The 27,539-nt window shown below is 41.6% G+C and overlaps 2 protein-coding genes and 1 long non-coding RNA gene across 13 annotated transcripts in view; 2 read left to right on the top strand and 1 right to left on the bottom strand.

Annotated features, from left to right (window-relative positions):
- grk4 (G protein-coupled receptor kinase 4) overlaps window positions 1–17,776 on the top strand; it is a 52,260-nt gene extending 34,484 nt beyond the window's left edge. For 2 of the 3 annotated variants that reach the window (XM_044346291.1, XM_044346293.1), the window contains 11 exons: window positions 1,026–1,118; window positions 1,769–1,832; window positions 2,168–2,308; window positions 6,081–6,271; window positions 7,712–7,749; window positions 8,271–8,360; window positions 8,527–8,735; window positions 11,224–11,361; window positions 12,203–12,340; window positions 12,733–12,864; window positions 14,171–17,776. In XM_044346291.1, the coding sequence (XP_044202226.1) occupies window positions 1,026–1,118; window positions 1,769–1,832; window positions 2,168–2,308; window positions 6,081–6,271; window positions 7,712–7,749; window positions 8,271–8,360; window positions 8,527–8,735; window positions 11,224–11,361; window positions 12,203–12,340; window positions 12,733–12,864; window positions 14,171–14,227 (1,291 nt within the window). In that variant the 3' untranslated portion in view covers window positions 14,228–17,776. Of the gene's footprint in view, window positions 1–1,025; window positions 1,119–1,768; window positions 1,833–2,167; window positions 2,309–6,080; window positions 6,272–7,711; window positions 7,750–8,270; window positions 8,361–8,526; window positions 8,736–11,223; window positions 11,362–12,202; window positions 12,341–12,732; window positions 12,911–14,170 lie in introns of all 3 variants that reach the window. The other variant, XM_044346292.1, reaches the window with a different exon arrangement.
- Window positions 14,647–27,480, bottom strand: LOC122979088. The gene is made up of 3 exons (XR_006402793.1): window positions 27,393–27,480; window positions 21,650–21,778; window positions 14,647–15,061 (listed from the first exon to the last, which is right to left on the bottom strand). It is a non-coding gene; the product is annotated as an uncharacterized LOC122979088 (long non-coding RNA).
- Window positions 18,292–27,539, top strand: part of htt (huntingtin) — a 31,897-nt gene continuing 22,649 nt past the window's right edge. For 4 of the 9 annotated variants that reach the window (XM_044346281.1, XM_044346287.1, XM_044346282.1 and 1 more), the window contains exons 1-14: window positions 18,292–18,654; window positions 20,512–20,595; window positions 21,664–21,796; window positions 22,080–22,139; window positions 22,346–22,425; window positions 22,582–22,720; window positions 23,023–23,164; window positions 23,384–23,562; window positions 23,739–23,943; window positions 24,297–24,344; window positions 24,680–24,757; window positions 24,900–25,303; window positions 27,139–27,265; window positions 27,381–27,496. In XM_044346281.1, the coding sequence (XP_044202216.1) occupies window positions 18,557–18,654; window positions 20,512–20,595; window positions 21,664–21,796; window positions 22,080–22,139; window positions 22,346–22,425; window positions 22,582–22,720; window positions 23,023–23,164; window positions 23,384–23,562; window positions 23,739–23,943; window positions 24,297–24,344; window positions 24,680–24,757; window positions 24,900–25,303; window positions 27,139–27,265; window positions 27,381–27,496 (1,893 nt within the window). In that variant the 5' untranslated portion in view covers window positions 18,292–18,556. The remainder of the gene's footprint in view (window positions 18,655–20,511; window positions 20,596–21,663; window positions 21,797–22,079; window positions 22,140–22,345; window positions 22,426–22,581; window positions 22,721–23,022; window positions 23,165–23,383; window positions 23,563–23,738; window positions 23,944–24,296; window positions 24,345–24,679; window positions 24,758–24,899; window positions 25,304–27,138; window positions 27,266–27,380; window positions 27,497–27,539) is intronic. The other 5 variants (XM_044346283.1, XM_044346284.1, XM_044346290.1 and 2 more) reach the window with 3 other exon arrangements.

The raw sequence follows: 27,539 nt of genomic DNA on the forward strand, positions 1-27,539 counted from the left end.
TCTGGTTCTCCTCTCCGTTAGAATACGTTATCAGTCAACAATGCTGATGGCGAGGATAGTAGATTTTAAGGTGCCATGATAAGCGCAACATTTTTGCTACTAGAGTGTATCTTTTTTCTTTTTTTTTTTTTTTTTTTTGTCACAAAACCTTGAAGTGTAAACTCATCTCAGCACAGTTCAGTTCATTTCTGTCTGGTACGACAGTGTTAAAGATGACCTGGTGTTTAAGTCAACATCTGCGGTCAAAGCAGATGAAAAGGACACTGACACAAGAGGCTGCCAGGGTCGTGTCAAAGATTCATGTTCTCGCAACTCTCAGTGAAGTGACAGTTGACATACGGACCGGAGTCAATGAAGCCGTGACCTTTCATGACCCCTCCTCTCCACAGAAAACTTTATTTTGATGAAGTTTTTTTTTTTCTCCTCTTAAAGCAGGAATCTTACAGTTTTTATGTGGATGATTATGTCTGTATGTGACTCCAGCGGACAGACTCACACCCACATTCACGTGTCGGGTAAAGTGAGATTAGATGTTCCGCTCAACCTCCCGCTCAGTCAAAAACCAGTTTCCCTAAATCCCCAGTTTCCTGGTTGAGTTGAGCGGAATGTCTCTGTTCAAAGGCATTTTTCATTTTTCACGGTGGTGTATCGACACACAGTTTTTTCCGTCTTTTCCATTGAGAACCACTTTGAACCGTGACACAGCCAGCAGTGCGTAAACACACACACACACACACACTCCAACACACCCAAACAGGCACATGTAAGTCAGATAAAGAGGATGTTTGTTTTTTTAGTCATTGTGATGTTAAAAGGAGTTATAGCTCTCTGGGGTAGACAAGCCAGCTGTCTGTTTGTCTGTCTAGAAAATTTGGCAACAAGTCATACATGAACCTTTTTTTTTTTTTTTTCCTGGTTAGGAGTGACATGTTGTTTACATCCTTATTAAGTCGTTATTAAAATGATCACCAACCCTTTTTTTTCTCCCTCCCTCCCTCTCTCTCTCTCTCTCTCTCTCTCTCCAGAATAGTTCGTGATTATCTGAGTGGAGCTCCATTTTCCTCCTACCAGGAGTCCATGTACTTCTCTCGCTTCCTGCAGTGGAAATGGTTGGAGAGGTGGGTAGTCACTGCAGATTACACTCTTGGTAATGCAAATATGTAAACCGTTCCTTACATACTTACATAAAAATGACATCTGGGACTGTATATGCTTTAATTATTAACAGTTCAGGTTAGTCTCACTTCATTTCCACTTCTTTGTTTAGGAAGGGTAGCGCATTGTCTTCTTTAAACTACCAGTTCATGTCCAGACTTTTTATTTTTTTTGGAGAGATTATCATCACTACAGAAAGAAACTTACAAATGAATAAAATTTTTAAAAAAAAGAAAAAAGATAACCGTGTGTTAATAAATGCTTACAGCAAACAAAAAAATACAGAAATGCACAAACAGAAGATAAACATTACAGTATACAGTATATACAGACCAGTAGCAGGAGTAGTGTTTGCACCCAAACACAAAGGTGGTGCTGCCAATTGGCGTTTCTGTGCGAGCGGTTAATAATTGATGATGATTTGCATAATGGCTGGCAACCGAAGCAGGGTGGAGACAGCAGTCATCAGGGCGGATTAATAATATATTAGAGCATTACTCTGTCTGCACCATCACACGGTCTGAGAGAATGACATAACCCATCAGTTATTTTATGTCTCTTACTTGTTTTGTCTCTCTGTCTCTCTTCCTCTTTGGTCTTTCCATCCCTGCAGGCAACCAGTAACCAAAAATACCTTCAGACATTATAGAGTACTAGGAAAAGGTGGATTTGGCGAGGTGAGTATCACGGCAATAACTCTTGACTCTCAATAACAGTTTATTGTGGTGTTTTTTGTTATTTCGTTTTTTATGATGGATACCGAGCCAACGTTATGTTCCTTTTACACGTCAAGCTTGGAACTGAGATGTTAATGTTAATGATTTAAGTTGGTACAAGTAACAGTTAGCTAATATGGCGCTGTTTATGTGTCCACTCCGGTGATGTTAGGTGGAGAAATCTGTGGTGTGACATATTAACTTCCATTAGTTACACTTTTAAAGAGATTTTTTTTTTTTTTTTTTTTTTTAAATGTGTGTGTGTGATCATGTTTCCTCGCTGCTTGTTTTTCCAGGTTTGTGCCTGCCAAGTACGTGCCACCGGTAAGATGTACGCCTGTAAAAAGCTGGAAAAGAAACGAGTGAAGAAAAGAAAAGGTGAAGCAATGGCACTAAACGAAAAACGCATTTTAGAAAAAGTTAACAGTAGTTTTGTAGTAAGTACTACCTTTTTCTTATTCAACTTTTCAACCGAATTGTACTTGTTTTGTGTGTGTGTGTGTGTGCGTGAGTGTGTGTGCATATGTGAAAGCATTATTGGTCGCTGCAAATGAAATTCAACTGGCGTGTTTGCAAAGGCTGTCGATCAGCTGTTAAAGAGAGCCGCTGCGACTCAAGTTCTGTTTGTTTAATGACGTCTGCGCCAGGTGGACAAGCTCCTGAGTCGCAGTGGAAAGAAACATGATGGGGTTGAAGTGGAAACAAATCAGTCACATGACATTATTGACTAGTTGCAGGTGACAGCGCACTGCGGGACAGTCGCACACTACAGCAATCAAAGCTGCAACAACTGCTTCATTATTTGGTGACAGACCTGCCGTTTTGCAAACATGCCATATTTGAGTTTATTTGAAGCATGCTGTCAGATTTTAATCATCTGTGATGTTTTTTTTGTTTTTTTTTAAATTGATTGAAATCTGTTTTGCTGACATTTTTATATATTTCTGTTGCATTCTGTTGATGTTAAAGAGCCAAATAATAGATTGAAAGCCATATCTGTATTCTTTGTCACACGTGCCTGTACGCCATTGGTCATACGCTTTTTAACTTTCTGATTTCATTTTTGTGTTCCAGCTTGAGTTCAGAATAGATTTCTTTAGAAGAAACTTAAATACATTTTTGCACAGGAGGAGGACTGTGGATTTTGGCCCCCGTCACTTACATTGAAAGTGCTTCTAATGGCCAGTATGAACAGGATGAATGATTATGGCAAGAAAAACCTATTTCAATGTTCATTTGGGCACCTGACTGTTGTTTTAAGACAGACTTGAAAAACTGCGAACCCGTCATTAGTGGAAATTTAAAAAGTGCATGTCAGAGCAAGAACATGAGCTTTTCTGAGAAACCGCAGAAAAGAGGAATATACAACAATTCCTAAAGAACTTCTCAGAAGTATTGCAGGCTCATACATGACAGTGAATTTCACAGTAAAGCAACAGCACGTAGAAGAAAGTAGTACAGTGTCCGGGCCCTGAAAAAAAAAAAAAAAAAAAAAAATCCCTGCCACCGTACCACCATACCTCAAACTCTTAATAGTGGCGTTGCTCTTGGCTGATTTTTCCTATAGAGGATTTCTATAAATTGAGCCATAGTCATGAGTAAGAGGTGTTTTTTTGGCTGGCGCTTTAATGCCAAGCTTCAACACTTTTCAGGGAGTCACCTAGCCTTTCATTTGATCCATGCTGCACTGAGCGGCAGAAATCTAGAGCTGACAGTCCATTAACATGTAAGATAATACATTACAGGAACAGACCTCAAAGGGAGATATCTGTAATGTTTATGGATCCTAGATGAAATATAAGGGGACATGTGACAAGAAAAACAATAACGAGTAAAAGAGTTGGCATTTGTCAGTTGGCAAATTTTAAAATATGAGCCATCTGAACTCCTTTTACCTCTCACTGTGTACACCTGTGATGCAGCGTGTACGTCCCTGTTGCATTTTGCTCTGTTTTTTTTTTCTTTCCCTCTGCTCTCGACACCCCTTGTACGTAAAAATGGAAATGCTTGAATTTGAATCCTGCTCGACTTGCGCTTGTTGACATCAGGACTCAAACGCAGTTGGAAAACTGGTGATGTGTGCTTGTCTTTCCATTTCGTCCAACTGTACACACTAAGCATCTCAGGTGCTCAGACAGGAAAAGAAAAATTAGCTTTGGCTCAGTGTTGTTATTCCAAAAAATGATTGTTCCAAAGACAAGAAAATTACAGCAAGTGCTTGTTTAATTCTCTTGGAACATGGGGAGGAGCGACTGGAGGGATAAGCATGTTCATTTCTGCTCTGTGGGTCTTTGTGCAATGTGTACTTTGTTAACTGTACAGAACAGTGATATTGATCTGTTGTGCAGTAACCTGGACTGTAAGGGAGCAGAGCTTCTCCATGTTCCCCGTTTGAAGCTAATGGTTGTGTTTGAGTTGTACTAGATGGATTAGGTTAGACGTTTTCTGATGCAGGCTGAGCTATGTTGCGCGTCCTTGTTTTGAGTGAGTCATGGCAAAAGCATGTGCATGGGCATGCACGCACACACACACACACACACACACACACACACACACACACACACAGAGGCTGGAGTGGGCTTGTTACAGAACCTCAGACTTGCAGCTCTTGTCACCTGGGATTGGCACATGATTCTCTGTGTGTGTGTGTGTGTTCGTTCTCTGTGCTGCAGGCAGAACTGATGACTCTTCATGTGCCTCTCTACCTACGAGAGCAGCTCTGTTGCCTAGCAACACTGACCAAACAGCAGTAGCAAGGAGAAGAGTCAAGTGCTCTCTCAAACCCCTCATTTCTCTCTCTCTCGTTATTCTTCTTTACCTTTTTTTTTTTTTTTTTTTGATCAGTGCATACTATTAGTCAATACATACTGTTTGCTTATGTTTTCACATTTAACGGCATACTCTGTGTGGGTGTGTATGTGTGTAACTCAGGGCAGAATGACCCTGTTCTAGCATTTCCAGCAGGTGAGACTGAGGTACGAGCCAGCTCATTCTGTTGCAGACTTGGCTGGCTATCAATTGAATTTTTTAGATTCCGGTGCCAATACAATAAACCTGTTTTAAAAAAAGACGGAAAAAACAAGTCAGACTTGTCTAATGTTGTATTGATACAATTTTCCATACAAATCTCTGCTCAAATAAGATTTTTTCCTCAAATAGTGATTTAAATCTGATATAAATATCTGATCAAAGAACAAAGGAACAAGACCAACTTTTACTTACTGTTCTGTGCGTTACTTGACAAGATGAACAGAGGGAGGCAGAGCGGATGTTATGCACTTCATGATTCACCTCCTTTTAGAGTAAAGTCATTTCCAGTAAGAAGGTTGCCTCGGGTTTTCTTGATGTCTGTCGTTGTATTACATTGGCATAGATGTCAGGCATTAGTGGAAATTTTAATGGTACAGTTGAAATACTTGAATTTCAAGCTTCTTTTGGGGTATTTTTAATAGTCTTTTACACATTTAAGAAATCACAGACACCAAGCCCAGTGTGTTCCACATCTTTTCGTAGTTCCAAGATCAATAGAAGTGTCCATTGCTAATGAATAAGCATGATTTTTGGAGGCCTGTTTGCTTTGGCTCGTGGTGTATTTTTGTGTCTTTGTTTCCATATGTATATGTATGCGTGTGTGATGCTCACTTGAGATCACACAAGAATTTTCCCATCCCCTCTTGTGGTCCGTCTCTGACTACACAGTCCGCAGCAGATGGGATTCCTCCCGATGGCAGCAACATCCTGCTTGTACACAACAGCGCAGCCACACACACTATACCCTGCGTGTCACTGACCCAGAAGGGGGAGAGGAAAAAAGACAGGAGGGAGGGGGGGGGGGGCATTGGGAATGAAGAGGGAAAAAGAGAGATAGATGGTGGGATTAGAGAGAAACGACATGAGGCAGTGGAGTCAGGAGTGAAGAAGAAACTTCTGGTTTTCCATATCTGTTATATCTCTCTCTGTGTTTCTCTTTGTGTACATTCCTGTCATTTCATCTGGGATAATGGATGATTATTTAGGACATCAGACAAACCAAATGAACCTATCACGCTCCTCTCGCTACCCTGTCTCTGACCACGGCTCTTCCCTCTTTCTCCTCCTCCTCCTCCCCCTTTCCTGCCTCAAACCCCCCCTTATACACCAACTCCTTTCTTCTTAACTTGCTCCCTCTCCTCCCTTCTTACCACTTCCCCAATTTGCCTCCCCCTCCAGGTTAGTTTAGCATATGCCTATGAGACCAAGGATGCGCTGTGCCTGGTGTTGACCATAATGAATGGTGGTGACTTAAAATTCCACATCTACAACATGGGCAACTCGGGCTTCGACGAGCAGAGGGCCATCTTCTATGCTGCTGAGATCTGCTGTGGCCTTGAGGACCTGCACCGTGAGAGGATAGTCTACAGGTTAGGTCACATGCGGGTCAGGAACTGTTTGGGGCAGGTATAGACGGGGTTGTAGGACTCAGATGTAGCCATCTTTTTATATCTTGTGAAGATGTATACACATATTAGGACAGCATCAGGCCTAGAGACATTTTTCATGAGTATTTTGAAGCTCTTTGTATCCGGGGACAAATGTTTTGAGGTTTACGACCAGAACCACATTATGTAATCTTGTTGTTGTACATGAGAATAAATGTTCTGGCATTTAAAGGGACATTCCACTGATTTTACACAATTTTTACGACTACTCTGCCTGTGAAAACAGTCATATAATGTCCTCTGTGGCTCTGAAGGAGCCTTCTAAAGTTTGAGAAAATAACTGATGTCATAGTGATGATATCAGGGAAGTAGGCTTGAGACTTGTCATGTTTGAATTAGGGGTGTAGGATTTCAAAGACGTAGGTTTTTACCAAGCAGGGAGGGTCTAAATGAAAGATGCTGTCCAGTTGCATCATGGGAAATGTAGGATCCAAGATTTTGGAGCTTGACCCAGACTTAAAGTCTTTGTTTAATTGACAAACCTAATCAATAATCATCATTAACTGTATGTTAACCTATTTTTCTTAGCTCTGGTGTTGATAAGAAATGTATTCTGGAAGAGTGTTTGTGGCCGTGTAAGATTGGGACAAGTAGAAAGTCCAGGTTGATGAAGTGTGACTGAATTATTGGTGCACCGATTGCACCGAGGTGTATTGCACCTGTCACACTCAGTGGAGGCTCAGAGTAATGCTAATATAAACACTGATGTTCTTATAAGACACACGCACCCACATTCACATGACCCACATGGTCACATGAACACACACAGTGTTCCTTAATCTATGCATGTGTTACAGTAAACTTTACAGTTGGCATCGTGCTTGAATTTGACATTAGTGAAGCTCCCCAGCTTTCACATTTCATAGCTATTGTAGTGCAGTAAATAACAAAGTTTTAGTGTCTTGCTTTTTTCAGGAAGTTTACAAGACAAAATGGTAATGCAATGATTAGCACAGGTAAAAGAGTGTTTAAATCAAGTAAACATCTAAATGAGTTTACAGAAGGGATTTATTAAAAGACACAAACTTTATGAGCCTGATATCTTTAAGTCAGGAAGTTCTGTTGCAACACTGGTAATGACAGCTCAGCGCAATACAGTGCATGATGGCAAATATAGCAAATAAAGATATGTGCGCAGATAAGGAATGTGATAATACCACATGAAAGATTGTAGAACAACAAACACACAGGAAATAAAAGACAATGAAATGTCAATGAAATGACAGTAAATAAAGAATACTGTTTTCTGGCAATATAAATATTTATCCAGGATTTCATTCTTATATCTTAATTCTTAGATCTAAGTTCTATTTTTATACGAGCACAGTATCAAAGGTATGTTTTTTTTTCTTTTTTTTCCAGGGATTTGAAACCTGAAAACATTCTTCTGGATGATCGTGGTATGTCCCAATTCACTTTTCTCACTATTCAAGTCAGGTGTGTGTGTGGACTAACGTGTAGGTGCACGTGTTTTGATGCCGACTGTGGATGACGAGACGAATGAACAGTTTGTAACTAGTCCAGTGTATCTTGTGCAAGCATAGCAGCAGAGTGCTTTCCTGTCTCTCACGGGCTAAAAAGTCACTCTTCAAGTTGTTCACATCACGCTCTCTCCTCTGAGTCATACTCCCATATCATCTATTCTCTCTCTAACATGGTCTTATCTTGAACAAGAGGAATTTCCTCTGTGTCTCTCTTCAGCTCTTACTTTTTTCTTAATACCTTTCTCTTAAAAAGGTCATTCTAGGGTAATATGGCTATTGTCAGGGTGCTATGGCTTTGACCTTTACATTGCATGTTATTGGTTTCTGTTATTCCTCTGTAAGTCAATATGGATAAAGTTATTCAGTAAAATGTTGTAATCTGTTCTAACCATTTAACATGATCTTAATGAAGTCTGTAATCTGTGAATCTTGTTTAGGACACATCCGAATTTCAGACCTGGGTCTTGCAGTTCAAATCCCTGAAGGAGAGACGATACGAGGGAGAGTGGGCACTGTTGGATACATGGGTAAGAATTTACATTTTTCTTTCAAAAAAAGTGTGCTTATAATCACTGAACTTTCTTACCCTGAACTTTATGATCTCTCTCTCAGTTCACCTCAATTCAAACCCCTCCGTCGGGTTTCCACTTGTTCGGACCTCTCTTTTCTCACCCCTCATCCCTGTCTCTGCAGCTCCCGAGGTGATCCAGAACGAGAGCTACACTGTCAGCCCGGACTGGTGGGGGCTGGGCTGCCTCATCTTCGAGATGATCCAAGGCCAGTCGCCCTTCCGCAAGCGCAAGGAACGCGTCAAGCGGGAGGAGGTGGACAGACGAGTGCGCGAGGACCAGGAGGAGTACTCTGATAAGTTCTCCGAGGAGGCGAAGGACATCTGCAGACAGGTGAGGGTGAAGAGATGGAAGAGACAGATGGCTGTGGGATTTAGGTGAAGGGTGGAAGGGAGGAAAAGGAAAAAGGAAGGAGAGCACATTAACAAAATTTGTTCAGACCTGTGGCAAATGAGGACATGGAGAGAGAATGCAGAAAAAACATTGTCAAACTACTTCAGGATGAGGATTTCATGTCGAGAAGTTCACGTCTTGATAAATTACATGAACTGGTTTACATTACGACAGTTACTGTCTTTACTATTACTAGCGCTGGCTTTAATAGGGAGGCGGCTTTTATGTTCTGCCACTCACTTAATAAACACTGACACAGTAAAAAGCAGAAGTTGCACAATGAGATATTAGATGCAGGCTGTCTGACTGACAGTATTTTATTAGAACATCTGACTCTCTGCTGTTGCAACATGTTGTCTTGAACTTTATTTTGGTCAATTACAAGTTGCTGGTTTGTTTTGAAATGGGGCCAAATATTTACTTCTTCTGAAAAGGCTATAAACTAGGCTTCCTATGGGAATGGCTGAAACACATTCTTACAGTAAGATGTAATTTTTTACAATAAAGCCTGTTGCCTGAAATGTCTTTCTAGATCATTGATGAACTATAGTATATGTTATAATTCTATTTCAAGGTTATATAATAATATTTGTTCATCATCATTTGTTTTTTAAGTATATCCACATGTCCTGTACACCGTGGGGAGCTGGAGCTTATCCCAGCATAATTATACCATAAAATGTTTGTGTTGTGCCTCGTTGTCTGTTTCTCTCAAAGATGACGTTATCCCTTATTATGAAGGCATTTTTTTTCTTTCAAATGCACCTTATTCCTAAACAAATGCACCTTAACCTGTATTATCAGATTTTTATTTATTTATTTATAATTTATATATTTATATTTTGGCTATTTGAGGACAGCAGACCATTTAAAGTTGTTTTGGCAAACCTGTTGGCAAATTTCCTACTTACACATCCAGTAGACACAAAGCAATATTAACATTCATTTGTAGTTGAGTTTGTGGTGATCTGACAAGTACAAATTCAATATTCAATCTCTCTTTTAACTTTGCTTTTGTCTCTAACTTCTCATGAGGGAAATATCTGTCTCCGTAGCTGCTAAACACACCGTTACGTCCACCGACTCTTCGCTTACTTTTGACTGTCTGTTTAGTACCGGGCAGGCAGCATCAAGTGGGTTCATTAGAGATTTTTCTCTGAAAACAGCTGCCTGCTCTTGCTGGAAATGATGCTGAACAAAAACAGTAAAATTGTGGGGCCATAAAACCAAAACTGAAAGACGCTCTGTAGAGCTGAGGGGAACTGCAGAGTCCGATGATAATTCTACATGGGTTCACCACTATGAACGACCCCTTTCACATTGTACTTGTTTATATGAAAATATTGATCAGTGCAGGTTTAGGATTGGTTGTTTATGATAACTTGGCTTGGAATATTTTCTCCCTCACCCCCTCTGTCCTCCACAATCTCACTATTCTTGTGTTCAAAGAGGGAGCCATTGAGCTTCTCTGTGCCTGAGCAGGAGGGGACGGGACGTTTATTTGTGTGACGTGTTGGAACATTCTGACCTGAGGTTCAACAGAATCAAAGACTCCCCAGGGAGAAGAGAAGAGGGGGTGGGTGGGGTGGTGGCGGCGAGGGAATAAAGGTTTCAGCAAGAAATAGGAGAAAGATAATAAGGAATGGGAGCGAATACAGCAGGGGGGAAAAAGTCTGCAATGCTAGAGAGATGTAGCTAGTACTACAGCCCAAAATAGAGAAGTGAACTGAGATGTCAAGAGCAGAAAGTGAGAGTCTCTGCTTTGAAACCTAGCGTAAATTGTGAAAGAGTTTGGCAAGGACAAGAGAAACAAAGGGGAACTACAAAGAGAGAGTTGGAGATGTGGTGAAAAAGTGAGAAGCCATCAGCTTGTTGATTGTGCAAGCAATCACTGTTTGAGTGACAACAGGGCCAGTCGGAGTGTCCGCTAGTAGCCAAACCACTAAACAGCACTCATCCACTTCATAAGCCTGCTGTACCGTAGGTGGTGTGGTGGTAATATTATCCAGAAGCTCTCATAGAGACGGACAATGGCGCTCTCTAATTCTATCCATGATGGTGCTGTATTAACCCCTGAGTGTATGGATTTGTGTTGTGCCTTTATTAGATTATGTTGGGTCAGATATATGAAGTCAAGAGGATTACATGCAAACCACGTCCATGTGTGTGTTTTGTATACGTTTAAGTAGAGGGATTAGTCATAAAACTGTTAAGAGATATCCAACATTGTAGGAATCCCCTGTGTGTGTGTGATTTACTGGTCGAGTAAATCACTGGTAGAGTAAATCAAAATAGAGGTTTGTTTTATGTTATTTTTAGTGAGAAATGTGAAATATATTAAGCAATCATTTATCTGCTTACTACACGCACATCTTTAGGGAGTTGAAATCTCTTTTGCCTCTTCTTCTTCCTCCCGCTGTGTTGTCAGCTCCTGGCCAAGGACCCCAAGGAGCGACTGGGTTGTCAGGGTCGCGGGGCCATCGAGGTCAAGCAGCACCCCATCTTCAGAAACATCAACTTCAAACGGCTGGAGGCCAACATTCTGGACCCTCCCTTCAGCCCCGATGTAAGAACAACACACATAAACTCACACACTCACAGTCGTACATACAGTCTCCATTCACAGCTCGTAGCCTGAAACCTTGGCAAGCTGCAAATCAGCATACAGGAAATACCATTGTCACAAGTAAACAAACACTTCCATTATAAGCTATTTATCATGGTAGCTGGTGGGGGTGGTGAGAAGCAGGAGTGTGATATCCGTGTCCTTGTTTGAAATCCCCGTTTGAAACTAGCTGACAGAATGGAAAATATGCTTCCTATAGCATTTAAAGCGAAGTTGCCCTGTTTCACAGTAATCATGAGCTGTACTCATACTGGAAAACTCTCAGATGTGGATATGTGTCACTGCGGACTGTGATACAGAACTCCACCTTCCCTGGAATAATGTAGTTCATCAAAACAAGACGCTGTAAGCTTTTATTTCGAGCTGCTCTCATGGACTTCTGCCTGGGATAACAAAGCTGTTTGCAGAGGGAATCATTACATTTTCAGTGTCATAAATAGACTGAGTGAGGGAGAGCGACTGGCCCAAGAGGTTAAATCAATAGTTGAAAGTTGATAGTGTTATCTGTGTTTTCTATTTTGGGTTATTCAGGTCAGTAGGGCCATGCTGAGGGAAAACAGAGCAGCAAAGAGTCCACAGGCGTGGTGTGAAGATTTTGATGTTATTGAAATAAGAATGTGACTTAAACTATTTCAGGTTTAGTATTTTACAGCTTTCAAAGAAGATAATTACACTTTTCACAGTTGTTTCACTTCTTTGATTTTTATTCACTCTCTCTTTTCCTTGTTTTTTCTGTCTCTCTCTCTCTCTCTCTCTCTATCTCTCTCTCTCTCTCTCTCAGCCTCGAGCCGTGTACTGTAAAGACGTCCTGGACATCGAGCAGTTCTCCACTGTCAAAGGCGTGAACCTTGACCCCACCGACGACGACTTCTACCACAAGTTTGTCACAGGCAGTGTCTCCATCCCGTGGCAGAACGAGGTACTGCAGGCCACTGAGATGATGTCATCGTCAGACACAGACAGTGCAGTACACTACTGGTGACATAGAAATACCTGTATGAATGAAGAATACCTTGGGGTCAAGTAGAGGGACAAATTCATGTTAATACACACAAACGTTGATATACTGTTGCCTGTGAATGAGTGAGGTTATTGAATATGTATGAGACAGAGTGTGGAGGGTGTTCATTTACATCCTAAATGTCTTACCTAAACGGATACTATAACAGCTGCTTCCAGATGCCTCTCTAGAGAAACTACATCTGCAGAGAGAGTTGTACTATAAACTAATGACCCAAGGGCCTCTAGTAGAACCAAACCACTTAAATAAAAGGCATACATTTAGATAACCGGGCTTCTCTTCCTTTGCAGATGATTGAGATGGAGTGCTTCAAAGAAATCAATGTCTACGAGACTGACGGGACGCTGTGCTCAGACCTGGACGTGAACCGGCCTAACCCTCCACCAAAGAGAGGCTTCTTCTACCGCCTGTTCAGAAGAGAGGCAAGTGCTAGTGCTCCGGCAACTGTCCGAGGGGGTGGGGGCTAAGGTACTTCCTCTCTTCCTTCTTTCCTTCCTTTTTTCCCACCAGGCCTTGTCCAGTCTCAACATGTGAAAACTCCTGACCCATGTGAACTTCTGGAGATCTTCTCACAATGCAGAACAATCCCTAGTTATAGTTGGTTGGATTAAGGCCTCTTTTTTTCCTTTTCTCTTGGGTTGAATATTTCAGTCCCTCCTTAACCCTTTGCATATTCTTTCCTCTAGTTGTCTTTATGCCACTTTTGTTTCAGAGGGTCAAACGCCAGGAATCTTTTTCTTGAGAGAAGCTGGTTTGTGGTTGTGGGAAGACCTGATCTGAAGCTTTTCAGACGCAGTGATACATATCACAAAGTGTTTGGCAGGGATAATAAATGTTTCTAACATTCACTTTTGGCAGCAGGAGCTTGTCAACTAACACGTAACATTTTCACTATCTTTGATCTGGTATTTATTGCTGAGACCTTTTTCATTTTGTTCATTCTGTAATTGTTGGTACTTGTGAGTAATCTGGGGACAAGAGGGGGCATGTCTTTCTCACTTTTTGAAATCCTCCACACAGATATCTTGATGTCCAGCTGCCAAAATCAAGATTAGAGAAGCAAGGAGTTGATAAAACTGTCAACATGCTCATCTCAGTTGCCTTTTACTTGTTATTGTGAGCTCACAGCAATAAGCTTTACGAGCAGCAGTGAGTGCTTTACTTTACACTTGTGCCCCACGTTTCGCCTCTCAGGCTGCATAGAGTCCATCTCGTCTTGTTGGTGGAGGTTGTTGGGGCTCGTATGCAGCCTGAGAGGAAGACTGCAGACACTACACACTATTCCCTCTGCATGATTTTAGTTAATATTAAGATATCTATCATTACGTATAAGGTCTTTGTCAAGAAAGTAGGGGTAGTGCATCAACACGACAGAGATCTGCATAGCATTTCTACATGTTTTTTGTTATACTACCAATTTAAAATAAAGCATAGTGACCAATTTCATCATAATTTGTTATTTGCTACCAAACCAATGCCATTGCTTGAATCACATGTTCTCTGTTCCTCTCTAATTTACCACATGTCAGCTGGTACGTGCTCACAGTAACGTGTGGGTACAGCTTTTGCCTTACAGCGCATAACACTTGTGATGTGGTTAATTCAAGGTCAGCACTTCTGGAAAATGAAAAAAAACAAAACAAACCCTCATCTTGAACATTTTTGACCGTGAGATGGTGTAGTGATCAAAGTTGCTAATGATATATCCTCACTTTTGGTTCTTCCCAGGTCTGTTTTAAGAGCGGTTACAGTGACGATGAGATTGAAGAGCCCTCGCGACTTTAAACCACTCCCTCCACCTCCACCTGCCTCCTGCCTAACCCCACCCCCCCAACCCGCCGCTGAACTTCACCACAAACTCCAACCGAGCGCAAATCTTAGGAACTCAGTGAATGTTGACCTGTATTTATGAGCTGTATTAAAAGTGTATTATAATTAAAGAAAAAAGTATGAGTTTAAAGATTTTGTACATTTGTACTTGAATTTATGTCTAGATGTATATTTTCACTAAAGGTTGTATTGTACAAAAAGCCATAAAAGTACCACTTGAATGCATACATTACATTTTTATTTCTTTTTTTTAATTTTCTTTTGGAATGAGTATGGATAATGTGTATTGGGGAGTTTTTTTAAGAAGCACAGTACCAGTTGTCTTTTTATTTTTCTCAATGTAGCATAAGGCCTTTTTTTTGTTTTTATGTGTGCTGTATGTTTATCATTGATTTGGCCAATGTGACGTGTTGTTAGCACATCAGACCCGCCCGGTCCCAGACAAACCCATAGCCTATGTATCCCCTCAAGGCTCAGGTAGATCTGAATGAAGCTTGTAGATCCAAATGTTAAGGGGAAAATAAATCCAGTCTAACTTTGCTGTGTTTATGCCATGCTGCTTAAACCCTTCCCGTACGTTTCCACCTTAAATGTCCACCTGTCCTTTCGATCGAAGGACACGAAGTTGACTTAGAAGTGATAATCCATGTCCTTCCGTCAGCTCTGTTAGGCAGGTTGGATGGCAAGTATTGGTGTTTGGCTGGTGTGTCGTAAACGGTCTTCTAGGTACCTGTACCAACTCGAGTCTAGCAGAGGTGGCATGGATTTATTTCTGACAATCTTTGAGACCTGGAAAATAAAGGAAATATTATGGAGGGCTTTTTCCATAATACAGTACAAGGCCTGATAATTATCATTAAGTAAATGTCTGTTACAATATTCACTCAGGCAGAACAATTCTGGCGATTTCTCTTTATTCCTCATCCTTTTTTTTTTTTTAATTTTTTTTTTTTTTTTTTTAAATCCTGCTTCACTTTTGTTGTACTACCTGGCTTTACCTTGTTTTCCTGACCTGTCCAGTAATTATGAACCTCTTTTATTTCATCTCCTTTCCCTCGAATTATCCAAGTAATTTGCTGTCCATATTTCTTAGTATAACAGTAAATCTGAGACTGGTTGACTGGTGATTGAGTCGGAACATAGTGACAGGTGATGGTGATGAGGATGATAGGGTGGTATCAGAGATCTGACCTGCAGCCGACAATGGCTTCATCTAGATAACAAATTGCTGTTGCATCAAACTAACTTCCATTGATTCAGCTGTCAGCAGCTATTAGCCTCTGCACTGAGTCGCGATACAGCCTGCTTTGGCCTGTGCGCCTGTTGATCATAGATAGCACGATGCCCGTCGGCCACATATCCTGCTAGTAGACCTCCAGCTATAATCCTGTGGCTTTAGCTGTGTTTGTTCTAGATAAAAATAAAATCTGTTAACCGTAATAGCGCCCACCTTTTTACTATTCCATTCAAATCTTGTGTGTTGTTCTCTCATAGGAATGACTTGAGACAGTTGCTTGTATGTGTGTAGACGGGGAGAAACAGGTGGATAATATTTGAACTCCTGCCTGCAGAGTTACCATCATCTGTGTACAGGAACACTCGACCACTTGCAGAACCACAACTGTTGTGCACTTTTGTTTTTATCATAGAGGAAGTTTTTGGCCTCCAAGTTAACCAATCGTGGACAAATAGATTTTCTGTGCATTACCCAAACATGTTACAATAAGGATTCAACATGTTCACTATTTGTGTTTGTTCTCACTGGCATTTCAGAGGCATTTGAAGCCATTTTGCTTGTGAATTTTGCTTTTGAGGCAGTCGCTGTTTACTCCCCCACCACCTGTTTTAATGCTGTGAATACCCAATCTGGACATGTTAGCTTCGTGTGTGTATATGATACTGTATGCAAATGCAGCTTTAGTTCAACCTAATGCATTGAAGTAAATTTGATGTCCAAATTGTGAAGTTAGAAATTAAGTTACTGAAAGGGTTCATTCATTGTGATTCTACAGATGTTTCCAACATCACTAATAAAACAAAGCAATGTCTGCATTTTGTCAATACAATAGGTCAAAAATCATGTAGGGACTTGAATGTCACTCAAACAACTCAAAACTGCATATATGTGAAATGGTACGCATATATTTCCCCACCCGGTTACTAATTCGGAGAGTTGGCTTGTTCTAAAAGTTTTGTCCCCTGTTGCACATTCCATTATCAAAATCAGGAATCAAACGCATCTAGCTGTTGCTGGCTTGTCACTTGAGTTTCTGAGTGTTTTGTTCTTATTTGTTGCTCTCAGGCACATTTTGAAGCTGATTTCTCTTGCCTATGTAGATTTTAGCCTTTTAGCTCTTTAGCCTCAAAAACCTTGTAAATGATGTATTTCTAACATGTAATTAAGCTCTAACCCACATTCGCTCACTCTCACAGGGAAACTAAACTGTGTTCGCCACCCATGCCTCTGTCATTGTTTGGAGTAACTTTACTCTTCTACCATCCATATAGCAGTAAATAAATTCTGTTTAGTTTCATTGCACTATGGTGTGTTTTGACAATGACTATAGGAAGTGTCTTTAACTTTTTTGCCAATGATACCAAAAGCAACATTGAGTAAATCAAATGTGTTTTATTATCTGAAGAATTTACTGAGGAAAGACTGACAGCCTTTATTGTATGTGCCAATTACCAAGTTAATTTATGACATCCCACCTTTTTCAACCTCTTAATCCTTCCGTCCATTCTGAGAGAAATTCCTTCACATAAAGGAACTTTAAACAGCTCAACAGTTTTGAATGTCCGCACTAAGTGCATTGTAATGCCTGTTTTAAAAAAATACATATGTTTTATTACTCAAGCATGTATCGGTTTGTAATACTTCAGGTTCCTTGTATATGTAAATGATGACCTTCTAGTGCCAACATATCTCACTGGTATCTGAGGACAACTTTATAAATGGCAAGGTGACCAGCTGAGCTGGCCCTGTTTGAACACATAGCAAGCATTCCTTCTCTCCTGCCTTCCTCAAAGATGGTGATGGTGAGTCAGCCCCGCTAAAACTGGGATGACCCTCTCCAGCATCTTTAGAAGTGAGAGATCCTCAGTTCCTTGATGTCACATGAATCTAGTTTTGGGATAACCATTGATGTATGCCTGGAGATTCTTCTGGGTTTCACTTTCAGTCAAGATATGTCAGTGAAGTGATATTTCAAGGAAGGGAGGAATGAAAAATGCTTTATTGGTATTCAAACGGGGCCTGGGACTTCTTGATTTTTTTTTTCTTCTTTTTGTATCTGTACAGTCATGTCGTTCAACCACTGCAGTCATTGTTAATTCTTGTACAAGTTGTATCACTGGTTGTTGTACCATATCTGACATTTGTAATTATGAAATAATACACTGCCATTTGTATAAAAAAATATGTGTCCTGACTTATTTGTGTCATATCTTAATGTGTTGTTTTTTCTGTGAATAAATGGGCTTAGATGGGAGGAATGAAAAATAGACTTGTGTTGCAAAAATCTGTTATATCTAAGCCACGATATGTAACTTTTGCACTGGTGGCATGAGAGGATATTTAATGCAGGTTTATTAAGACTTTCACTACTACTACTTCCTTGACCCCATTATATGGGAATTCATTACAGATTAAAGTTAAATATTTCTTTCTATTGGACAGTTGTCATTTCTTCATTCATTCTCCACCCCTCCCACTGAGTCAGGGATGGGTAGATTAAATTATCCTTGTGTGGGTGAGAGCCTTTACACGTATTTTCTCCTTGATCTGATTCACAGGAAGCTCTCATAGCCTCCTCACTCCTTTTCCTTGCGGGATTGATACAAACTTCAGTATTTCTGTTGCGCAAATCTGTTTTTTACATTCTGTATTTCAGCGGTCCCGTGACAGCAACAATAACAAACAAAAGAAAAAAAACTCACAGTCAGTCATTGGTTCTTTTTCATGTCAATCAGCACAAAAGCGCAATCTGATTGGTCGCTGATGGACTCCTCCCCCTCTCTCTGTCAAGCTGTCACGTTTGCCACTTCCTGGTGTGATATTAACCGCTGCATCAAAGATGGCTTATCGACCAACATTTTCTTCACGTAGGAAAAATATTGTGGAAGGATAAGAGATTATCTTGCACCACAGAAGGCAGAGAGAGCAGGTGGTAGCTGTAGCGAGCGGTGTTAGCACTCTCGTCGCGCTACGCACCGCTCGCTCTCCAGCTCACATTGTAAATATTAGCTAAACCAAGCTAGCTTTCTTTCTGTTTGGTTGCTAAAATGGCCACCATGGAGAAACTGATGAAGGCCTTTGAGTCTTTGAAGTCATTCCAGCAACAGCAGGGACCACCAACCGCCGAGGAGCTTGTCCAGAGACAGTAAGTGGGGTTTTTGTCTAAACAGCCGCGGGGTTACACACGTAGCTTAGCTCAGCAGCTAACGGCAGTGGCTCACAGGCTTAATAGCTGGCTCGAAGCTAATTACGCTAACATGGAAGCTATCATACAGATACTAAGATTTTATTTCCAACTTCTCTGTTATTTTAGAGCCACTTGTTGCTGCTCAGCGAGGTTTCTTCCCTCGGTATTTTCTGAGTGTCCCCTTGGCGTTGGAGTTTTAGGTATCAGATTTTACTGTAACACAGGCGTTCGTTAATTAATGCCCACGCACCTGCAAAAAAGGGTCAGGGAGAAATTAATATGTTCAGTGCCTGCTGGTTAATGGGTTGATCTCAGGAGAGCAAGCCATATTCACAGTCTGAATGAGTACAGTTGTTATGGCTCGCACGGAAGGGTACATATTGTGACCAGGTGCATTAATTACTATGGTAGCCCTCTTGATGGACTGACGTCATTTACGCCTTGTCCATCGCACCCCGTGATCCCACCCTGATCCGAGAGGTACTGGGGGGGCTGCACGCCTTGTTTTCTGCTGTGCTCCTGCTTAAGGAGTCAAGCCTGTTTAATTCAAGAACTCATGACAGACAGCTACAGTAATGACCATCTTTTCCACATTTTAAAATGTACATATTTTTTTAGCCTATTATATCACGTCAAGTGCCATGGTTGTACCGAGCAGACTCATTACAGTACGACCAATTTATTAAGGCACTCGTGTCATACTTCGTTTTGTTATTTGTGTAACAGCTATAGTCATGGGCAGCTCTAGATGTTAAAAACTCAATTTTTTTGGTGAGCCTATGAGGACTTACATTATCTTGGGAAAAGCCAGGTCTTTCCAATCATGAATTCAGCTTTCTGCAGTCATTGAAAAGCATTTGTAGCACCTCGCTCTGAAAATTGCACCTGCTCTGCTGTCACAGGATTATCATTTATCACATCAGCGTGATACCAGAACAAGTCATGAGCAAGATGGACAGAATTTTTATTGGCATACAGCGTTACGATCACAAGCGATTATTACAGTGCAGGCCTGGTCATCTCCAAGAAAACTTCCACATTAATAGCTTGCATTAGTTCATTTGCATGACCGCTGTGGTGCTTACTGGGTTCATACACAGACGTAATTGTTCATAATCAATTATGTAGCCATAGGTAACAATGCTACTTATTTGCCCATTAAATAATGTAAAACAGCAGACATCAGGCGATTATCCTACTCTGCATCTTAGGCAATGTTACAGATGTCATTATGGTGATTATATATGTTTAAATGATTATGTGGTTGAATAGTAGCCATGATTTTTGATGCTCTGTGTCTTCTTGCCTCCCCCTTAGTGATCTTAGATAACTTGCCGTACCCAGCATTACATTCCACACACTGCAACAGGCTTTATTCTGCTGTCAGTGCTTTGATATGTTTTATCATTAGATGCAGGATAAATAGGTCTGAAATCATGTCCTTGTGAGTTCCCATTTGAGACATAAAAGCATTTCAAATGGATGTTTCTCCCTTTCAACAAGAGAAAGTTGTTGAATTTGGCTAAAGTTAAAATGTGCTGTGTGGAGATCTACTCAATTTTGTTGATCTCTTGCAGTGAAATCTAAAAAGGTGAGCAGTGTTTTATGGGGCGGTACAGACTACATATATTAAGTATTCCATCCATTTTACTGTTGGTCTATTAGCAACAGATGTAATTAAGATCCTGAAATGACTTCCTGCATGTAGTAAATTTCACAGTGACACTGCCTCAGTCTCTGAACCCAGTCCCTCCTTGTCTTTTGCTCTGTAATGCCTTCTCTCCGTTCTTCTCATGCTCCCAATTTTCTTCACAGGAAAAAGGAGCAGGCTGCCACAAAGAAGGACAGGGTGACCCATTGCCTGACGATATGTGAAAACATTGTGGCTCAGTCTCTAAGGTAGGCCTTGCTTATTGTATTAAAATCTTGTTTGTTCCAGTCAAGCCTTACACCTAACAGAGTGTGATAACAATTGACCAAAGTTGAATATTTTGTTTCCAAACTGACAGAATGGTTGCCACATTTTAAATGTTTATTATAGGAGTGCTAAATATGATCTGCTGCGTTTATTTTGGTCCACAGCAAGTTATTATAATTACTAGCTGGATCGCTGTGAATTTTTGTATGGGAATCAATAATAACCACTGGATGAGTCCTAACAAATCTGGTGACCTCTTGACCTTTCAGCTAATGCTCTCAGTAGCTTAAATATTTTGTAATTGTTTTCACTGGTGTACATGAAATCTGAAGGGCCGATTAGTATGAAATTCACTGAGCACATTCAGTTAGTTATGATTATTGGTTGATTTGCTTTAAGCTTTATTAGGTATTATTGGCTGATTTGATGATTTTAGTCGGACCACCCTCTAGTACCAGTGGGTTTGTTTTTTTGTTTTTTTTGTGTCTTTGATGAAGGTGAGGAGAAAGGCAGGGATTCAGGATAGTTGGAGAAAAGCTGTTTGGCTTAAATTCAGCTGAATGGAAGAATGACACTTGTGTGGGGGTGTGTTCATTTAAACCTGAAGTGCAGAACTTTTGTCTCCCAATCTGGCAGTGAGAGTGAATAGTTAAATAGTCCAACTAGCGGAGGGCTAAACCGGAAGTTGACTGGCTCAGCTGGTGGAAGTCTCTGGTTTGCATCCTCTATGGATGGCCTTCAGTTCTGGCAAACCAATCGTTGCTGGTTAATGTAAAACGCGCCACTGCAGTCACCACAGACACCAGATTTAAAAACTTTGTATACTGTGAAATACAGAGAGATTTATCTGGTGGTGATAGGCTTAATCAACATTGCATTAAATCATTTGGTAAGGGCTTGAATGTAACGGCCGTTCATTTATATGTAAAAGTCTCACACTCCAGCTTTAAGTGTTTCATGTGTGAACAGGCTGTTATTCATGTATAAACATGTTCTTTTGAAAGTTAAATATGTGTGTAGTTACATTTTCCTCACTTTCTTTCCTATGGTCCTGGGAGCAGAACGTCTCCAGAGTTTCAGAAGCTGCTGGGCATCGCCATGGAGATGTTCCTGCTCTGCAGTGATGACAGCGAGTCAGATGTCCGGATGGTAGCCGATGAGTGCCTAAACAAAATCATCAAAGTGAGCAAGACCCCATAAACCTCCCGCCAGGCTTTCTTCAGCATTCTCCTCCACCCTGATTTAAACAAATAGCACCATAGATTGATTTTCCAAACCACACTTTGCTCACAGGGAGCTCAGTGGTGCATTATGTTGACGTGTTTGCAACAGGCTCCTGATATTATCTGACTTTGGTTTCTGTTTTTTGATAGTTTACAATCCAGGGTTCCTTTCACCAAATTACTAATTGAAGTTACATGTTAGTGTTATTGTGCTGATGATTCTTGATCCATTTTATCCTCAGGCACTAATGGATTCCAACCTGCCTAGACTGCAGCTGGAGCTGTACAAAGAAATTAAAAAGGTAATGAGGCATGTGTCTGTATTGTGAGTCATTTTTTTGTGTTATGCAACTGAATTCATCTCATTCAATAATGAGAGGTTTGACTGTCGTTTCATGTAAAATGTGAAAATGAAAACGCTCGCTGTTTCTCTTGTAAGATATTAATATGATGCTAAAAGTGGTGATGTTGGTACCTGTGATGATGATGATGTTTGTGTATTTTGTAGAATGGTGCCTCTCGGAGTCTGAGGGCAGCTTTGTGGAGGTTTGCTGAGCTGGCCCACCTCATCAGACCACAGAAATGCAGGTATGCACAAGCGCCTGAAAGATAACTTTTTACTTCATTCATATGACAAATAGGTTACAATTTCATAATCTAACTATGCTTTAAATGCTCTTCTCTCCTACTTTCCTTTTTGTTTTGCATACTTTTCCCTTCATCCGCCTCCCCCTTGTGATCCAGACCCTACCTGGTCAACCTGTTGCCATGCCTCACCAGAATCACCAAGCGGCAGGAGGAGACTGTGCAGGAGACACTGGCTGCAGCAATGCCTAAGATCATGGCAGCCTTGGGACACTTTGCCAATGACGGCGAGATCAAGGTATCTTCTCACAGGGTTCTAAAGCAGAAACATTTGAAACGGTGTAGCAGAGTTTCCCCTTGTGTTTCTTTCTGCGCCAGCTATTCCTAAATCTTCTTCCTGAGGTTTCCTCTCTTCATAAGTATTTATTTCCCATCTTGGCTCCATAAAAATATTTGTTTTGAAGGCTTTCTCCCTTTACACGCACAGACATACAATCAAATAGAACATTTTTAATGCAACACACTTTCATGAGGGCATATACATATCTGGAAATCCTTAAAGCTTGTTTTCATTGTCGTCCAACCCTTTTTTTGTCCCAGGTGTTGTTGAAGTCATTTGTGGCCAACCTGAAGTCCAGCTCCCCCACCATCAGACGGACAGCAGCCAGCTCGGCTGTCAGTGTGTGCCAACACTCCAGACGCACCAGCTACTTCTACACCTGGCTTCTGAACGTGCTGCTGGGTAGGACGCACTCTATATGTTTGTTGATAGAAATATGATCACCCTTTTCCTTTTTGTACATTGCAGATAAATTGGATTAGATTGGTTGGATTACAAGGCGATGCAGAGACACTTTTCTACTTAACAGTTAAACTTATTTCAGCAAGCGTTTGCGAGTTAGTTTGGCAGGACACACAGGCAACAGACATGTGCTTGACCTCCTGTCTGTCCTGTGTGCAGGTCTGGTGGTTCCAGTGGATGAGGAGCACCCCAGCCATCTGATCTTGGGGGTGCTGTTAACCCTCCGCTACCTGATGCCTCTGCTGCAGCAACAAGTCAACACCACCAGCCTCAAAGGAAGCTTCGGAGTGATGAGGAAGGAAGCTGACGTACAGCCAACACCTGAACAGCTGCTACAGGTTAAGAGAGAGAGTGTGTGTGTGTGTGTGTGTGTGTGTGTGTCTGTGTCAGAGTGTAAGTTTCAATATTAGCATACTTTTGGCTGAAGGTATTGACCACACGCCAGACCTACATGTGATTTTGTCACTGTGATCAGAGCTCAGTTGACGATCAATCCTTTTGTGTGTGTCTACAGGTGTATGAACTGACCCTACACTACACACAGCACTGGGATCACAATGTGGTGACAGCAGCTCTGGAGCTCCTGCAGCAGATGTTCAGGACTCCCCCACCAGAACTCCTGCACATGCTCATCACCGCAGGCAGCATTACACACGCCACCGTGTTTCGGCAGGACACTGAGAGTCGCGCGCGCTCTGGCAGCATCCTGGAGTTTATCGGTAAACACATCTGTCAGCGTCTTTATGTCCGGCCACTGGTCGAGACTATGCTCATAAAGCTCGTTATCCCCTTTTTTACAATCTAATGTTGCTCCTGCAGTGTTTACATACATGTGATTCCGGTAGCTTTTAATTCATTAACCCATACTGACTTTGCTAGTTAATCACTCGACCAAACTGCACTTTTCTCTAGTTTCTGCTTTGATATCTGTTTGTGGCTTTTTCTTTGCTGGCTTACTCATTCTCTTTTGTCTGTAATTAATTGTTCGCGTTTCCTACGAGTCTCGCGGCGCTTCTGCTGCTTTTCTCTTCCTCACCTCCTGTTTCTGCTTCCTGTTTCCTGCCATTTGCAGCGGGGGGAGGGTCTTCCTGCAGTCCACTCCTTCTCAGGAAACAGAGAGGTGACTAGTCTATTTATCTCTTCTGCTCGCCTCTGACCTCTTACTGATATGTCAGTCAAGGTTTGGGAAAATTTACCTCCAACTGAGTCAGTTAAGGTGGTGGATTTTCCTCTAAAGTCTCTATTTTGTTAAGGATGCACAATATTAGGATTTCAATGTATATATCCTAGAGCTAACCATTTCAAGAAAATCTGAAGCAGTTTCTGGTGTTTTGTTTTTTTTTTTTTTACTCAGTTGAAAGTAAATTTCCCCCACCCAGGTTTTAGTCTCTTTCCCTCACTTCAGCTAGTGTTGATGCTGGTGTGTTATATTGACCTTAAACCTGTTGTTTGCAGGTAAAATGCTTTCTGGGGAGGAGGATGGGTTGGAGGATGACCCTGAGAGGACTGAGGTCACCACTGGTGCCTTCACAGGTGAGTCGCATCAACCAAGAGGTGGAATGTAAAATAATTGGCAACTGTGGTAGTCTTACTCACTATATTTTACAGAAAAAAAATCAAAAATTAAAGCAGCTTGGGGCTTTACCATCTAGTTCTGTGTGTTTCTTTCCTCCAGCGTCTGTTGTCGGTGCAGACGGCTCCTCCGCAGCCCAGGTGGACATCATCACGGAGCAGCCGCGCTCCTCCCAGCATACCCTGCAGCCTGGCGACTCCGTTGACTTGAGTGCCTCCTCAGAGCAGGGCGGCGGCGGCGGCGGGACATCTGCGTCAGACACTCCCGAGTCTCCCAATGACAACGAGGAGGAAATGCTCAGTCAGAGCTCCAGCGGCGGGGCCAACATCACTCCAGAAACAGCTGACTACACCACACCAGAGAACGCCACGCCAGAGGGAGGGCCCTTAGGAGAGGGCGGGACACTGCTAGGCACTAATGATCGTTCGCTTCCACCCAGCGACTCCTCCCAGACCACCACAGAGGGGCCAGACTCAGCTGTCACTCCCTCAGATGTAGCAGAGCTGGTCAGTCTGATTGTACGGGTGTGAGAGTGAGATTAAATTTGGTTTAAAAAATACCATATTTCACTTCTGTGTTTTTGTGGTATGCAGAGGACAGCATACTTCTCTAGATACTAAAAGACTCAATTACCAGTTAAAGCTACCAGTACCTGTAAACCTAATGGCCTAGTTCCTGATGATTAATGATACACTTCATAGAATTAGGATTTGTAGAATGGACAAAATTTTCATCTCACTTTTTTTAGTGGTGGTTTTTAATTGGTTGTGTTTTTAGCCCATTACCTATCAAATACTTAAAATTACTGTAAACAATTACCCAAATTTATAGTATAATTTCTTCAGTTAATATTCCACCTTACATACAGCCATTAGCTTCAGTTCATGCTGTACAGTATTAAAAGCCACTTTTTGTGAAAAATCCTGCCAATGTCGGGTATAAACTGGATTGGGAGAGATAATATGTTTATCAGAACTTTAAATATGGCCGACTCTCTATTCAAAGAGGTGGGACGCTTGTCTTCTCATGGCCTTTTCCAGCAGGTAATTAATGGAGTACAACATGCAAACCACTTTTATGGTCATTTTTCAAATTAAAACACAGAAAAGATGTGAAGTCACTCCCTAGGTTCAATCATTTGTTTTTTTTTTTGGGAGGCAGGTCATGTTAATCTGCTTCCCTCCAGAGACATTTTGGTGAGTTTGTCCATTCTAACAATTCTACCTCTATGATCTTGCCCCCCTTCTCCTTTATCCCTCTGCTCACTTCGTCGCAGTCGTGCACTCCATTGCCGCGGGTGATTGAGCCGCCCCCGCCCTCGCCAACTTCCACCGAGGGTCCCGATGCCACAGACAGCGACTCTTCTGTCTACACTGCTTCCTCTTCGTCGTCTTCTTTCTCTTTCTCCTCCTCCTCCTCTTCCTTCTATGCCACCTCCTCCTCCTCTAGCACTAGTGACAAGGTCAGCCGATTGGACACTTTGAACAGAGTGGGAGGGGCTTGCTTGTCTGCCTTTTCTACTTTTCCTCCTTTCGTTCGCTTGTTCGTCACAATGTGCTCCGTCATTGTTACTTTTCCTCTCGTGTTGTCACTGACAATACGTTATGCCCCCTTCTTTTTTTCCTCGGCTCCATGTTTAATGATTTCCCTCCTAAAAATGCGATGCTTTTGAAAGGCTTTTGTAAAAACAAGCAACCCCGACATCCCATGTTCAGTGGCCTGGAGTGGAGTGTTCAAAGTAGAAGCATGACGGCCACTAATTCCTTTGTTTTCCTTAAAATTTGTTTCCCTCTAAATATTTCGAGAGGCGGTGACGGGCTTTTGTTCCAGCGGAGGTCAAACATCGAGGGGATAAAAAAACCAAACACTTTTTCACATTCTTAGAGGAATACTTCGTATATCTTACCAGGAAAAAAGCTGTTGCTAAACTAGATCTAAAAGCTCATGTAGATGACAAATAAATTACGCTCATCTCGGTGGCATTCACTTCAAAGTCAATAGTTTGGATCAAAAGCTTGGTCTTCCTCTGGTGCTCAACCACAACTGTGGAGTTCTCGAGCCTGTGCTTTGTTCCTGTATGCAGTTGATTTGCTGTAATTCGCATTGACCCGAGCATGAAGTAGAGTTCTAATAGGAGAACGTTTGTTTGACTTGCAACCTGGTCTTTGTTTGTGATGCTGTATTTGTCTACAACCCAGAAAATCTAACTCAAAATGAATGAGTCAAAACTATTTTGGTATCCTTTGCATGTGGTTGTGTTTGAGGTGTAAAGTGAAGTATCTGTAAAGTAAAGTTTTGTTCCTTTCTGGAGATGGTTGTTCTATGTGTGTGTGTGTATAAGGTGCTGGATGGCAGCGAGAGTCAGTACTCTGGGATGCAGATTGGAACACTACAGGATGAAGAGGATGAAGGGGCAGCACCTTCCTCCCAAGAAGAACCCAGAGAACCATTCTTACAGCCAGCACTGGGTATGTTTGTGTGCACAAATGGAGACATGCTTACACAGAAACTGTGGTTTGTACAGAAAATTATTGAAGCACTGATAATGCCTAATTGTTTTTGTTTGTGTGTGTGTGCGTGCAGCTCTGAGCAAACCTCATCTCTTCGAAGGTCGAGGTCACAACCGGCAGGGTTCAGACAGCAGTGTGGACCGCTTCTTACCAAAGGATGAACCTGCTGAACCTGAACCGGACAACAAGGTAAAGACACAGCCACACAAATCTCCATTCCAGCATTTCACAA

This window comes from Thunnus albacares, chromosome 3, assembly GCF_914725855.1.
Source record: "Thunnus albacares chromosome 3, fThuAlb1.1, whole genome shotgun sequence".
Taxonomy (NCBI): Eukaryota; Metazoa; Chordata; class Actinopteri; order Scombriformes; family Scombridae; genus Thunnus; species Thunnus albacares.